This window comes from Camelus bactrianus, chromosome 32, assembly GCF_048773025.1.
Source record: "Camelus bactrianus isolate YW-2024 breed Bactrian camel chromosome 32, ASM4877302v1, whole genome shotgun sequence".
Taxonomy (NCBI): domain Eukaryota; kingdom Metazoa; phylum Chordata; class Mammalia; order Artiodactyla; family Camelidae; genus Camelus; species Camelus bactrianus.
The window spans coordinates 1,308,375-1,323,269 of record NC_133570.1 but is presented as its reverse complement, the minus strand read 5'-3'; the positions used below and the strand labels follow the sequence as shown (position 1 = coordinate 1,323,269).

General features: G+C 49.1%; 1 protein-coding gene across 5 annotated transcripts in view; it reads left to right on the top strand.

The window, feature by feature from the left end:
• The window catches only part of ADGRD1 (adhesion G protein-coupled receptor D1), a 126,496-nt gene that overhangs the window by 15,397 nt on the left and 96,204 nt on the right, over positions 1 to 14,895 (top strand). For all 5 annotated transcript variants that reach the window (XM_074356660.1, XM_074356659.1, XM_010948361.3 and 2 more), the window contains 3 exons: positions 579 to 701; positions 10,524 to 10,703; positions 12,582 to 12,836. In XM_074356660.1, coding sequence (XP_074212761.1) covers positions 579 to 701; positions 10,524 to 10,703; positions 12,582 to 12,836 — 558 coding nt within the window. The remainder of the gene's footprint in view (positions 1 to 578; positions 702 to 10,523; positions 10,704 to 12,581; positions 12,837 to 14,895) is intronic.

The window sequence follows — 14,895 nt, the reverse complement described above, 5'->3', positions numbered from 1 at the left end:
GGCCGGCTCGGAATGTAACTCTGGGTTTTCCTCCGGGAGCCTGAAAACGGATTCTCGTCAAGTCACGGGCTCCCAAGCCTAGGTTTGGGGCGCTTTCGATTAGAACTCAAAAGGAGACAGAGTTCAGGGGTAGTTTTTTGCTGAAACTTGCATCTCAGTGTTTCACTTGGAAAGTCTAGTGTCAAGGTGGCCGTGGGAAGGACTCGTGAACAGGCTGATGGAATGAAAGTTTAGGGCAGGAGGAGATGCCAATCATAGCGCTCCTGGCAGCTCTGCCATCAGCAGATGCAGGCATTAGAATCTCATTATATTATAGGACGTACTATACCCTAGAAAATACTAATATGGTAGGATATTTACTCTTAAATAGTCACCCCAACCTACATTGCTGATAATTTAGTTATTAATAAATGTTGATGCCATTAATATTATAGACTAGCAATGCTAGAAATACGTAATTATAAAGATAAATCATGCAGTGTGTTTAGCTGTAAGTTGTCTGTAAGCCTCACACGTCTTTGGACTTTTCATCTTGTGTGGTTATTAAGCGACACCGTCTCGCCGTTCTTCTTGCTTAGACATTGTGGAAGGGAAGGTCAGCAAAGGCGTTTACTTCAAGGAGGACAAAGGAGTCACGTTTCTCCATTACGGGAGCTACAAGGCTTCCTGCATCAGCAACCCAGCGCAGTGCGGCCCTGAGGGTGAGTGATGGGCCACCGTCTTCTTTTTTAATTCATTTCACTTTCAGGTAGCATCTACTCCTCTGGGCCGGGGCAGACACGGAAGTGAGGTTCCCGTGGGCTGCGGGATGCGTGAGAACCTCACACGTGGACCTGAGCGGATGGGAGGGCGGGGGATGGGGGCACCTAGAATTGTAATGAGAGACCACCCTGGAGACAGAATTACTTACTCTTGTAAAGAAGAAAACAAAACAAAACAAAACAAAACACCGAGAAACAGCAGGGGAGGGGATAGCGCAGGGATGGAGGGCATGCCTAATGCACCCGAGGTCCTGGGTTCGATGCCCAGTACCTCCATTAAAAAAATGAATAACCTGATTACCTCCCCCCCAAAAAAAGATGAAAAATAAATAAATTTAAAAAAATAAAATAGTTGCCAAACAATTGGAAAAAAAAAACCTAAGAAAGAAACAAACAAAAACCCCTCCACATAAAAGAGACACAAGGATGTCCCGTTGGGGCTTGGATAGGGCCGTGGCGTTGGTAGGAAGCAAACTGGTGGTGTGGCTCACACAGTGTCATTTCTGGCTCTAGGCTGCTGGTGATCGGTCTGGGCAGGACTTGCCCTTCTTCTTTTCCTTTCTTTTCTTTTTTAAAATTGAAGTACAGTTAATTACAATGCGTCAGTTTCTGGTGCACAGCACGATGTCCCAGCCATGCATATATATGCATGTATATGTTTTCATATTTTTTTCCATTAAAGGTTATTATAAGATATTGAACATAGTTCCCTGTGCTCTACAAAATAAACTTTTTAAAAAATCTATTTTTATATAGATAACATTTGTAAATCTCAAACTCCCAAATGTATCCCCTCCCACCCCTTTTCTCCAGTAACCGTAAGATTGTTCACTAAGTCTGCTTCTGTTTTGTAGATGAGTTCAATAGTGTCCTTTTTTTTATTTTTATTTTTTAAATTCCACATGTGAGTGATATCATGTGGTATTTTTCTTTCTCTTTCTGGCTTATTTCACTTAGAATGACGATCTCCAGGTCCATCCATGTTGCTGCAAATGGCATTATTTCATTCTTTTTATGGCAGAGTAGTATTCCATTGTATAAATATACCACAACTTCTTTATCCAGTCATCTGTTGATGGACATCTAGGTTGCTTCCATGTCTTGGCTGCTGTAAATAGTGCTGCTGTGAACATTGGAGTGTGTGTATGTTTTTGCATTAGAGTTCCCTCCGGATGGGAATGGCCAATAGACATGTCAAAAAAATGCTCAGTATCACTAATTATCAGAGAAATGCAGATCAAATCTACAATGAGGTATCACCTCACACCAGTCAGAATGGCCATCATTCAAAAGTCCATGCACGATAAATGCTGGAGAGGCTGTGGAGAACAGGGAACCCTCCTGCACTGCTGGTGGGAATGTACTTTGGTGCAGCCACTGTGGAAAACAGTGTGGAGATTCCTCAAAAGACTAAAAACAGACTCGCCCTATGATCCAGCCATCCCACTTAAGACCCGTGCTTGTGGGTTTGCTTTTATGTCCATCAAGGTTGGAGGGGGGCGGTGCAGAGAGCTGTCCCAGCAAAAGGTTGCAGGTCTGTGGTTGAAATGATGCCACGGACAGAACACACAGAGGCCAGAGGGAAGCTAGGGGCCTGTTCCTTCCTCTTTTTCTCTGTGAAAGGTAACATGCTCCCTAGTCGCTTTATCTGAGCTTCAGGCAGTGGACATCTGGGCCATGTTTCAAAACTTCCTGGAAAATTGTTCCCGGCCATCCAAATCAAGCCTCAAGCCTCCAAGTTCCATTATCCGAAACAAATGAACATTTTTTTCTTTCTAGGAAAAAAAAAAGAGTTTAATGCAGCCTATCTGAAAGTCCTAAAGATTTTTGGTTATCCCATGGCCTTATCAAAGAAGCCTGGTGGTGAATTCATTGTTCTCGAAGCTGGGCCCTATTGGAGTGCGTTCCAGTAAAAGTAAACAAAACTTCCCACGGTGATAACCTGAGAGAGGAGGCGTCTTGGCCTCTGCAGGACCAAGTTTTGAGAAATGGTTTTGAGGTCCGAAACCGTGGCCAGGTTTACAAATCTGCAGCTCAGGCCGTTCCTGAGTTCCAACAGCCCTATAAACACAGCAGGCTTGTTTATTTCTCTAAATTTAAAACAGCCCCACCTCAGCTGCGGGGACCGCGGCAACCGGGAGGGCAGGCGTGTCCCCGCCCCGGCCGGGAGGGCTGGCGGGCTCTGCCCGGCCTGTCTCTGGGTCTGTGGGACCCGCTTCTCTCCAGCTGCCCACGGGAGTGTATTCACCTGGGATGGGAGGGTCCCAGGAGGTCCCGTGATGGGACTGTCCCAGACAACCAGCCCTTGAAGGGTGACTGGGCTGGGACCCCTGGGAAGCATGGCTGTTGGAAATCAGAACTGTTGGGAAGTTTTATCTGAACTCTGAGGTCACAGACTGGACGCCTCTGAGTGGACTCTGGCCTCTGGCTGCATTTGGTTTTAAATTGGAGTTAAAATTTTTTAATTAGCTGCCAACATTGAAACATAGGAAAATGTCACATGAAAATATAGATTTTAATTTCTCTTAAGAAATCCGCCCCCGACCTCGACTCTGACTGGGTGGGACTGAATCACGGGGGCCCCTTTGTGCTGGACGTTGCCCTCCAGTTCATCCCAGGCTCCTGGCCCTTTGGGCATCGGGCCAGGTGGACACGGAGCACAGTAATAATGTGGGCTCCGTGGCCAGGCGGCCTGGGTTCCAGCCCCAGTTCTGATCCTTTCTGCGGTGACCTTGGGCAGCCACTTAACCTCTGAGTCCGAGTTCCTTATCTGTAAAACCAGTCAATCAAATTGCCTTCTCATGCAGCTGTCCGGAAGGCTGAGAGTTCACACACCCCTGGCACGTGGTCGGGCCAGCTTTGAGAGGCCCTTGGCTTCATTTTTGCCTGTGTGGGTGGCTGTCATTGGGATCTTGGTGTTATCCAACTTGCCCATTTTTTAAAATATAGTTCCATTTATTTTATAGTTGATTTACAATGTTGTGTTAGTTTCTGGTGTATGACAGAGTGATTCAGTTATACACACACACACACACACACACACATATATTCTTTTTCATTCCAGGCCATTACAAGGTATTGAATGTAGTTCCCTGTACTATATAGTAGGACCTTGTGGTTTATGTTTTGAATGTAGTGGTGTGTATCTGCTGATCCCAAACTCCTAATTTATCCCTCCCCTGCCTTTTCCCTTTGGTAACCATGAGTTTGTTTTCTATGTCTGTGAGTCTCTGTTTTGTAAATAAGTTCATTTGTGTCATTTTTTTTTGATTCCACACATAAGTGGTATCACATGGTATTTGTCTTTCTCTGTCTGACTTACTTCACTTAGTATGATGATCTCCAGGTCCATCCATGTTGCTGCAAATGGCGTTATTTTTGTTCTTTTTAATGGCTGAGTAGTATTCCATTGTGTATCTTCTTTACCCAGTCATCTGTAGATGGACATTTGGGTTGTTCCCATGTCTTGGCTGTTGTAAACAGTGCTGCTGTGAACATTGGGGTGCATGTATTTTTTCAAACAAATTTTCTCTGGATACATGCCCAGGAGTGGGACTGCATAGGGTAAATGTACTTTTAGCGTTTTAAGGACACTCCGTCCTGTTCTCCGTAGTGGCTGCACCAGTTACATTCCCACCAACAGTGTAGGAGGGTTCCCTTTTCTCCACACCCTCCAGTTTGCCTGCTTAATGTGACCCTCTGATGAGGGCAGACATAGTTGGACTGATCATAATAATGACCCATGATTGTTAATTGTTTACTACATGCCAGTCAGGGTTTTAATCCCATTACACGTATTAATTCATTTCATCCTCAAAGAAAACGAAACGAGAGAGACTGGAGCTCCAGTGGTGGAGAAAGCTGTGAACTTTGACTTCATGTCCCACCCTGTGGACCTCTCGTGTGTCACGGTTAACGGGAGACTTTTAAAGTGTTTCTTGGGTGGCCACCTTCCGTAGAGTATGGCCAGGTAGCCAGTGAAGCCAGGAAGCCTCCAGTCAACCTTGGCCCCCCCAAGAGAGGATGCTGGTGTGGGCCTTGATGTGGACACTGAGGGAGGCTGGGTATTCCTGGATCTACCGCCCTTGGTCTAGACTTCAGACAGGGCCTCCAAGCATGGATACCACCCTAAGGACCACTGCATGCGTTTCCCAGTTTTATGACCATATCCTTTGCTCAAGTGGGGTTCCCTGGGGCTTCCATGAGCTTGTATGTCTGGGTTCAACAAGAGCAGGGTGTGAACAGGGAAGATCTGTCCAGCATTTTCCAAATGCACCTCCGTGGAGCACGTGAGGTCTGTGAGATGATTCAGGTGGCCCTTGGAGCGGTTACAAAATGCATGGTTATGTTTTAATTTTAAGACAGATAGCTGAGCAGAACTGGGATTCCACTCATACTAGTTAGAATGAGACTTCAGTAAGTAGCAAGCTTTTAAAATTTTTTCTATTTTTTTCATGGAGGGAGGTAATTAAGATTTATTTTCTTATTTATTTACTTGATGGAGGTACCGGGGATGGAACCCAGGACCTCGGGCAAGCTAGGCGTGCACTGTGCCACTGAGCTGCACCCTCACCCCAGTAGCAAGCTTCAAAAATGGGTTGACTTAAAGAACAGTGTTTCATAATCATAATAGAGGCGCTTTGCAGACGTGATGAAAACATGAGCGACTAAAATGCAGGAACCGCGGCTTCTTCGGGTACCTTGGCCTCGCCTCCCCCGCACTTCTTCCTGGAGGTGCGGGTGGGCACAGATGTATAACCCGTTATTCTTACAACGGAACCAACACTTAGATAAAGAGGGAAGCTCTCCCACGCCCGGTCCCACAGGTCAGCTGTTTTCATGCTTGTTGTTTTCAAACTCTCTTGTGGTCTCTGTTCATATTTTCGGCTGTTTTTTTTTTTTTTTTTTAAGGAATGTTTTAAGAGACAGGGTTGAGGTTAGAGCTTTTCAAAACAGGACGAAGCATCTGAGCAGTCTGGCTGCTCCCTCTCCGGGCTCTCCGCTAGACCCTGGAGTCTTCCTTGTCCGCCCGGGCGCCCGCTCCAAGCCCGTCCAGCCACATCCTGCTGGGCCCCGGGGGTCTCTCCACCTGCCCGTCCACCTTCCTTTGTTTCTCCGAACTGCCCGTGGGGCTTGCCTTCTGGCAAACGGCGCCTCCTGAGGAAGGTTTCTCACAGTACTGGGTGTGGATGCAGGGAAGCTTTTGAGGATCTTTTGAGAGAAAAAGGCTATTTGAACGTCAACCTCGGGAAACACTGCGTTCTTTCAATACCAAGCTGGCTCTCCAACTCCCATGAGCGGCACACACACACGTGGGGAAACCCAGAGTAGGAAGGGGCCCTTCCTGGAACGTCCCAGCACCTTGTGTCCCCCCCATGTAGACCTCGAGGGCTCAGTTCCAGTGTCTCCTCTTAGTGCTCATCACAGCTGTCACCGTGGGGACGCCCACAGTTTATGTCTGTCTTTCCACTTCCTGGCCACTTCTGTCTTCAGACCCTTGCTCATAGTGTCTGATGTGTATGAGCTGCTAAAAAATGTTTGTTGAATGAATAACTGAATGTATGAATGACCCTGTTGCTGTGGCCTGGATGTCTATGTCTGCCCCCTAATTCATACACTGCAGCCGTATCCCTGCTGTGACCATATTTGGAGGGATTAGGGTTAGATGAGGTCATAGTGGGGGACGGGATTAACGCCCTTCTAAGAGAAGGCGGGAACGTGGGCTCTCTGTGTGCGTGGACCAAGGAAGGCCATGTGGAGACAGAACCAGGAAGAGAGCTTTCGCCAAGAACCCAACGTGCTGGCAACCTGGTCGCAGACTCTCAGCTTCCAGAACTGTCGGAAACGACCGTTGTTTAATATGCCCAGGCTGCAATGCTTGTTACAGCAGCCCGAGTGGACTGAGACAAGCGTTGTCCAAGACAGGTCTCAGCCCGGAAGTGACATCGATGTCCTGAGCTTCCCCCTCCAGGATGTTCTTTTTAAAAAAAAAAAATTTTTTTTATCGAAGTGCAGTTGATTTACAATGTGTTAGTTTCTGGTGTACAGTGAAGTGCTTCGGTTATACATACATATATATATTATTTTTCATATTCTTTTCATTATAGTTTATTACAGGATATTTAATATAGTTCCTCATATTATATAGTAGGACCTTGTTGTTTATCTATTCTGCATAAGGTAGTTTGTATTTGCTGATCCCAAACTCCTAATTTATCCCTCCCCCTCCCTTTTCCCCTTTGGTAACCACAAGTGTGCTTTCTATGTCTGTGAATCTATTTCTGTTTTGTAAATAAGTTCAATTTGTGTCATAATTTAGATTCCACATGTAAGTGATACCATGATGTTTGTCTCTCTCTGTCTGACTTACTTCATTTAGAATGATGATCTCCAGGTCCATCCATGTGGCTGCAAATGGCATTATTTCATTCTTTTTTTATGGCTGAGTAGTATTCCATTGCGTACATACGCCACATCTTTATCCAGTCGTCTGTGGATGGACACTTAGGCTGTTTCCATGTCTTGGCTGTTGTAAATAGTGCTGCTCTGAACACTGGGGTCTGTGTATCTCTTTGAATTAGTTTTCTCCACTTAATTTCCTTTATAAGGTATTCTTTATACAGTAAGGAAATTCATTTCTGGTCTGTTAAATGTATTACAAACATTTTTTTCCTGGGCTGCCATTTGTCTTTTGACTTTGTCATGATACATGCTTTGCCTTGCAGAATGTTATAATATTTATGCACTCAAATTTATCCATCTTTTCTCGTGTCAGCTGGGTACTTTTTCTTTTCATTGTTTTGTCTTATTGAGAAAGAGCTTTCCTCACTTTATTTTTCGGATGGGTTAGGGTTCAGTGCTCCTAAGAAGAAAAAAAGCACTGAATCAATTTGTCGATACTGCGCTTATTTCTCCTTCAGATTTATTCCTCTTCGTGCTGACAGTCCCAAGTGCGGGAAGCAAAGTTCCTGAAAAAAATGCGAATATTAGCAGGCTCACTGTGAGCCTTTCAGGACTCTGCAAAGACGCAGATTGATATTTAAATACCAGCTGTTCCTCAGACAGAAATGACTCTCCTCCAGGCTGGATTAACAGAAATGGAAAGCTTGCCTTAGAATAACCATCGTTTCTTTCCCTCTTCCCTTACCTAACACCAAATTGAATGTTTTGTCTTTTTCTCCCAGCGCTGAAAGACATTTGGCCAAGACAGGACTGACTTAAAGGAATTTTTAAATGCGGCGAAGTGTTTGGGGAAAAATGGACTTTTGTGAATCCTGCTGGGAATTCGTTTCATAACAAAAGTTTCACAATGCACTGTATTCGTTTGTTTCTCTGTGAAATTGGTTGTTTCTGAGCGGAGGGGTGCGGCAGGAGGTGGGGGTGGGGGTTCTTCTGGAATCTGGGCCGCCGCAGGGCAAGGCGGACAGAGGTGGCGGGATGCCCGGCCCGTGGGTCCTGCCACCCACCGCCTTCAGGGGGTGCGCTGGGGACAGAGTGTCCGGGACAGGCCAGCTGACCCCTGGGCAAACTCCAGAGTCCCATCCTTCTGCTGGGGTGACCCACATCACAGGGCACTTTTGAGGACTTCCTGCTTTTCTCACTGACCCTAAGAACACAGTCCTCACGACCTGGAGTTCTCCTCTGGGGTCTCTCTGAGCTCAAGGAGAGTCGTAGGCCCCATCCGTTTTTTTGAGATTTCTCTTAACATTAAAAAATACAGATTTTCATACTTCATAAGTGAAGTAAGCCAGAAAGAGAAAAAAAAACACCACATCACTCATATGTGGAATCTAAAAAAAATGACACAAATGAGCTTATTTGCAAAACAAACAGACTCATAGACATAGAAAACAAACTTACGATTACCAAAGGGGGAAGGGGGTGGGGGATAAATTAGGAGTTTGGGATTAACAGATATACACTACTAACTATAAAATAGATAAACAACACGGTCCTACTGCAGAGCACAGGGAACTATTCCAGTATCTTGTAATAGCCTATAATGAAAAAGAATATGAAAAGGAATATATATATATATATAAAACTGCATCACTGTGCTGTATACCAGAAACTAACACAACATTGTCAACCAACTACACTTCAATTAAAAAAAGGCAAAAAAATAAAGAAACGCCAAACCAGGCTCGTAAAATCCTGCCATGTTTACACGAATCATACCAGGGCTTTGGACTCACAAAGGCATCATGCAATGTGATTGTCACGATTTCATCGTCACAAGACATTTGAACAACTTGTAACACATCTGTCCACTCAGAAGGCGTTACAGCCAGGACGGCTGGTAGTGGGACAGAAGTTTATACGTGATGACAGATGTCTTCTTTGAACTCAGTGACTCAGCCTGTGTCCATAATCTCATTTGAAGGTAAGGGCTGAAGTCTCACTTTGGCGCCATTTATATAAAGAGGGTCCTGGGCAAAGGGTCTTCCGCGTTTCCCTCCCACCCCCGTCACGGGTGGGCTTTGCTCAGCTCTGGGCATCACACGCTTTCCCCGCCCAGAGCCTGGGCCAGGCTGTCGGGGGTGCGGGGGCAGCCTGACCTAGCTCTGGCTTTCACGCACCGGGGCCAGGCAGGCTGCTGGTGCGCACGCGCGCGTACACACACACACACACACAAACACACACACACACACACACACACACACACACACAGAGTTACTCTCACGCAAAGAAGGGACAAATGTTACCGGCGGTGGAGAAGCAGAGCAAAATACTCAGGGCTCCAAAGGCGACGTCTGGAGCCTCTATCGCGGTCAGGCTCTTACCCGTCGCTGGGCGGCGGTGGGGGCACCCGCCCCCAGGCTTGCAAGGTGATCGTGGCGCCAGGTCTTCACCGTCATAAGCTGGACTTGCTTCTCATGCTCCACCTGCTTCTGGTGATGGAGAGACACCAACCAACGAGCCAGCTCATTCCTGCTCCCGTTTGAGTGGAGACCATTCAGTCCACGTGGAGCATGGGGCCCGGGCCCAGGACGCCAGCGTCTGCAGACTGGCTGTCTTGACAGGGACCTTGGCTGCCAGGGCCCCGGTGAGCCCCACTGTGTTGGAAACAGACAACCATCGGTATCAAAACCTTTAAGACTGGGTCTCCCCTTGGACTAGAGACTCCCTACTACTGGGAGTTAATCCTGAAGGCATGTCGTCTGACGTGTGCAGGAAGGCTTAGCTTCCAGTGCTGTTTGCAAAAGAAAGAGTTGAAGGAAACTGTAAGACCCCGCTCTGGGAGGGTTGCTGTTTAAAAAAAAAATTAGAGTTCCTGCTTAGAAGGTAACGCTGTGCAGATAAAAACAATAGCGATGTGAAGGTGTAGGTATGGGCATTGGAGGGGGTTTATGGTGTAGTAAGTTTAAAACACGTGCCTTGTAAACTGGCCAAATAGGTTTCTGGAGGAGCTCCCTCAACAGACGATGTCTGTGGGGTCAGAGTGGGTTTGAATCTGAAGGGAGTCCATCTCTAGTTCAGTGACTTGGGCAAACCGGCCTCAGTGTTTTCATCTGCATAATGGGGATGAAAACCAGGATCTGTAATATTTAAAACTCTCAGAAAAGTGTCTGGTACTTAGCGGGCTCTTGATAAATATCACCTGGTGGTGTTGCCTGTATTTTATGAATTGAACATACATTGTCTCTAGAATGAGGGGGAAAAAAATGCCTTTTCAAAGAACCAGGAGAACCATCTGCTTCTGTGAGGTTAAATCCCCTCAGCTTTTCATGAACACTGACCCATCGCCTTTCCTGTCCTCAGGGGTCACGTTCTCTTTTTTCTGGAAGACCCAAGGAGAACAGTCCAGACCAACCCCCTCTGCGTACGGGGGTCAGGTCATTTCCAACGGGTTCAAAGTCTGCTCCAGCGGCGGCAAGGGCTCGGTGGAGCTGTATGCGCGGGAGAACTCCATGACGTGGGCGGCCACCTTCAGCCCCCCAGGTAAGGGTGCCCGCGGCCAGAGGGGTGCGGGGAGGCGGGAAGAGGGGGAGGCGGGAGGAGGGGGAGGCAGGACCGCCCACGAGGGAGGGGACGGACCCCAGGGGCAGCGCGCTCTTCCTTTGGCCTCCGGGCACATGAGCCCTCCCTCTAAGGGGCTGTTTGGGAAACTGGGCAGGGTAAGACGGCGTCCTTTGCTGAGATGCCCGTGGTGGGTTAAGGGCCTGGGTCCTGCAGCTGGGTGTCTGGGTTCCCTCTGACCCCCGACTGTGTCTCTGCATCATGTTGCTTAATGTGCTGAGCCTCGGTTTCCGGACAGTGAAGAAATGAGTGCTACTTAGCTTCCAGTTTGGGGGAAATTACATGGAATGCTGCCTGCAAAGGGCTCAGCACAGTGGTGTCTGTTTTCTGCCTCTTCCTGCACATCCCCCGCCCACCCCCGCATCTTTCTTTTCCTCCTTCTCCCCGCCTCCTTCGTTTTGGTGGTACAGACTTGGAAGTATTTAGAAGATGATGCAAAGAAGCTTTTGGAAAAGAGGGTGACGACTGGGGGAGAAAGGAGAGCGGGAGGAGGGGTGTGCGGGCACTGGGCAGTGGGGGCCTGGGGCTCGGGGGGATGCTCTGGGCCAGGTGGGAGGGTGCGGGCAGGGCAGCATGGTTCTGTCTGATGACTCTGATTTTCTCCGGGGTGCAGTGTCGTGGGTGGACGGCCGGGCCTGAGGCAGAGGTGCAGGGCAGGCAGCTGGGGGAGGCTGGGGTCTGGAGTGGGAGCGGGGAGGGGGCCCGGGGACTCAGAGTGTTGTAGGTAGCGTGGTGAGGGGGCCCAGGCCAGACTAGAGACTAAGAAGGGCAGTGTGGTCCTGTTTGTTGATGGAAGGGACTTGTTGTTCTTGCTTCCACGCTCAAGGACAAGCGATGCTTTGGGCCTGTCTAGGATCCAGGGGCGCTCTGGGGACTCACAGTTAGAAAGCTGGGCAAGCCTGAGCACGAAGCCGGGGGTAGCTGCTGGGTGACTTAAGCTGACCGCCTGGCTCGGGTAATCTGTACCCTGCAAAGTGCCCCTTCCAGCAGCAAGTCCGTGAGGGCGTCTAGACACACACTTGCACAAATATTTGTGGGGCAAGCTGCCGCCAAAGTCCGGCGGACTCTCTTTTTGTTGGTGAACGTGGTTCTCATGCTGGAGAGATGAGTCACGCAAAGGCTCCTTGATGGAAGGTCCTGATGGAGCCAGGACCGGTCTGGCCTCCCCTGGAGCTGCCATGGTGGTTGGCACGAGGTCAGGGCCAGGGTGGATGGGTACCAGTGGTCTGTGGGCTGAACTGGGTCCTCCAAGAGGTCTCATTGACCTGCACTGTGATGGCCGAGGCTGGGTTAAAAAAAATATTTTTGAACAAATTATGACCATTAGTTATTACTTCATTTAATTGAAAATAGCCAAGGGTCTCTTGGAACTGCTTCTGGCGTTTGGGGGGTGGGGGCAATTTCTTTCCTGGTGCTGCGAAGGACTGAGGGAAGTCAGGTGGATATTATGACCCACACTAGGACTCAGCCAAAGGCAGCAGTGCCCCGCCATCATAGGAAAGAGAAATATCGGGCTGGGCACACCTCAGTGGTAGAGCACGTGCTTAGTATGCATAGGGTCGGGGGTTCAATCCTCAGTGCCTCCATTAAAAAAAAAAATGATAAATAAACCTAATTACCTCCCCCCCCCCCAGAAAAACAAAACAAAAGTTGCTTGGTAAATGAAAATGAAAGAAAGAAAGAGAAAAAGAAAGAGAAGAAGGAAAGAGAGAGGGAACGGTGCTTACAACTGAAATAACCATGGGGGGACGGGCTGGCACTGGGCCCGCGTCCTCAGAAGGCATCTCTGCTCTCTCCCAGGCCCCTACTGGACTCACGTGCTGTTTACATGGAAGTCCAAGGAGGGTCTGAAGGTCTACGTCAATGGGACCCTGAGCACATCAGACCCAAGTGGAAAAGTGTCTCACGCCTACGGGGAGCCCAGCGTCAACCTCGTCATAGGATCTGAGCAGGACCAGACCAAGGGCTACGAGAACGGAGCTTTTGACGAGTTCATCATCTGGGAGCGGGCCCTGACTCCGGATGAGATCGCCATGTACTTCACGGCCGCCGTTGGTCAGTGGAGGGGGGGCTGCGGGCAGGCCTGACCTCGGCTCCTGGGGTCCCCTTCCCACCCGCCTCCCCTTCCTGGCGCTTCTCTTCTCCCCCGTCCCGATGCAGCCGTCAGGACTGCAGGCTGAGATGGGTCCTGGTGAGCCTCAAAGGCAGTGGTTTTTCTAGAACCCCTGTTCCCTAGGATGGAGGAACTAAGTAACGGTTTCCCAGAAACACACGGAGATGAGTATTCTCCCGCTGGCCGTTGGGGAGGTTTCGAGGTGTCTGTGGTAGGCGGTTATGGAAAGCTTTGGGGAGCAAATATTCCAGGCCCATTAGTGCATGCGATCCACAAATGACACAAATGGCGTTTACCACACGTCCCTTCATACCAGACTCGGCGATGGGCCCTTGGGGAGCCCCAAGGATGCCCTCCCCCCCCCCCGCTCAGCACAGAGCTGTGGTTCAGGTCGGGGACCTGTGGGACAGGTGGACCTGGCTTAAATCCTCACTCAACCGCGACGAGCCGTGGGACTTGGGAAGTCACCTTTAAAAATCTGAGGCAAAACTCATATAACGTGAATGCAACCATTTTACAGCGTGCAGTCGTGTGGTCCTCACTCTATCCATGATACTGGGCAACCATCACCCCAGCAGGAAGCCAGGCACCCACGAGCAGTCACCCCCCACTTCTCCTCCTTCTGGCTCCCGGCAACCGCTTGTTTACCTTCTGTCTCTATGGACTTACCTACTCTGGATTTTCCATATAAATGGACCATATAACATGTGACCTTTCGTGTCTCAGATGATGTCACAGGAAACCTCTGTTTTGGACTCTGCCTTCCTTTGCTTTCTTGTGCTGCCAGGACGGGCTCCCCGCAGGGTTCCATCCTCCAGCAACCTTGGCAGGAAACTCGGTGTGTCTCTCCTCTGTTACCTGCTGACCATCACTCTCATTGGCCCAGATTGACCCGTATGTTTCCCACGAACCAATTGCTGTGGCTGCGGGTGTAGAATACCCCGATTGGCTTAAGCCTGGGTCACAACCCACCCCTGAAATGGCAGTGGGGTCAGCCTCACCCAAAACAAAGAGAAAAAGGGGCTCCCCAACACACGGTCAGGTTTGCTGGGTTCAAGAGCTGCTGTGCAAGCGAAACAGCCTGTGTCCATGGAAGCTCTGACAATTCCATCTTTCACCCAGAAAACAGAATTCATTCCTTTTCACAGAAGTGACGTAGTGAGACAGGCTGGGACCTGGGGCCGGACACCCTTTACTGCAGGGCTGGCACCTGGACAGACCTCTCCTCGAGCAACAGAACACAAAGAAACTATAAGGGACTAAAACTAGCCGCACACATGCACAGTAGCAGTCGGGGCAAATGATGACCCTTAAGATGAGGCCACAACCCACAACATGTGTTACCGGCCTGTGCCCTTGGACTCTTTAATCAATAGACGTTGACAAGAGGCCAGATGAGACATTCAGGCAAGGCTTTACTGGGACTCGTGCTGCAGCCTCGGGGAGCAAAAACAAGGAACAGGTTCCCTTGCTCACTCCCTAGGCGGGTGGTGGGGAGGCCGTGAGCTGGCCCCATGGGTGAGGGTGAGGGCAGATTGATCGATCAGGCCAGAGGGGTGGCTTAGGGGCCTGCCCACCCCCTTGGTGGTGCTGTGAGCAAGGACCGTGTGCAGTCCTCTGCCTTTGCTCCCAGCACCTCAGAAGTGGCCATCAGGAGGCTTTGCCTAGATTGCTCACCTGCCCTCTTATTAATTTTTATTGATTAAAGAGTCCAAGGGCCCAGGCTGGTCAGTAGGACAAAATATACCTCTCTTTAGGAGAAAGAAAGGATATCAGCCTATTGCATTTTATTGCCTAAGAGTCAGAGATTTGTCACTTTGAGACCAAGATGTCATCTGTATTTGCATTACTGAGAGCCTCAAACAAATCCTGCCTTCGCGATAGCTTGCTGTTGTAGCAGCCTTAGGAAGAGGCCGTACCGCTGCTGGTTCTTGTGGCCGTCCCAGCAAACCCTCGTCACCAAGACATGCCCAGGCTCAGGGATGTGGCACGTCAGTACCC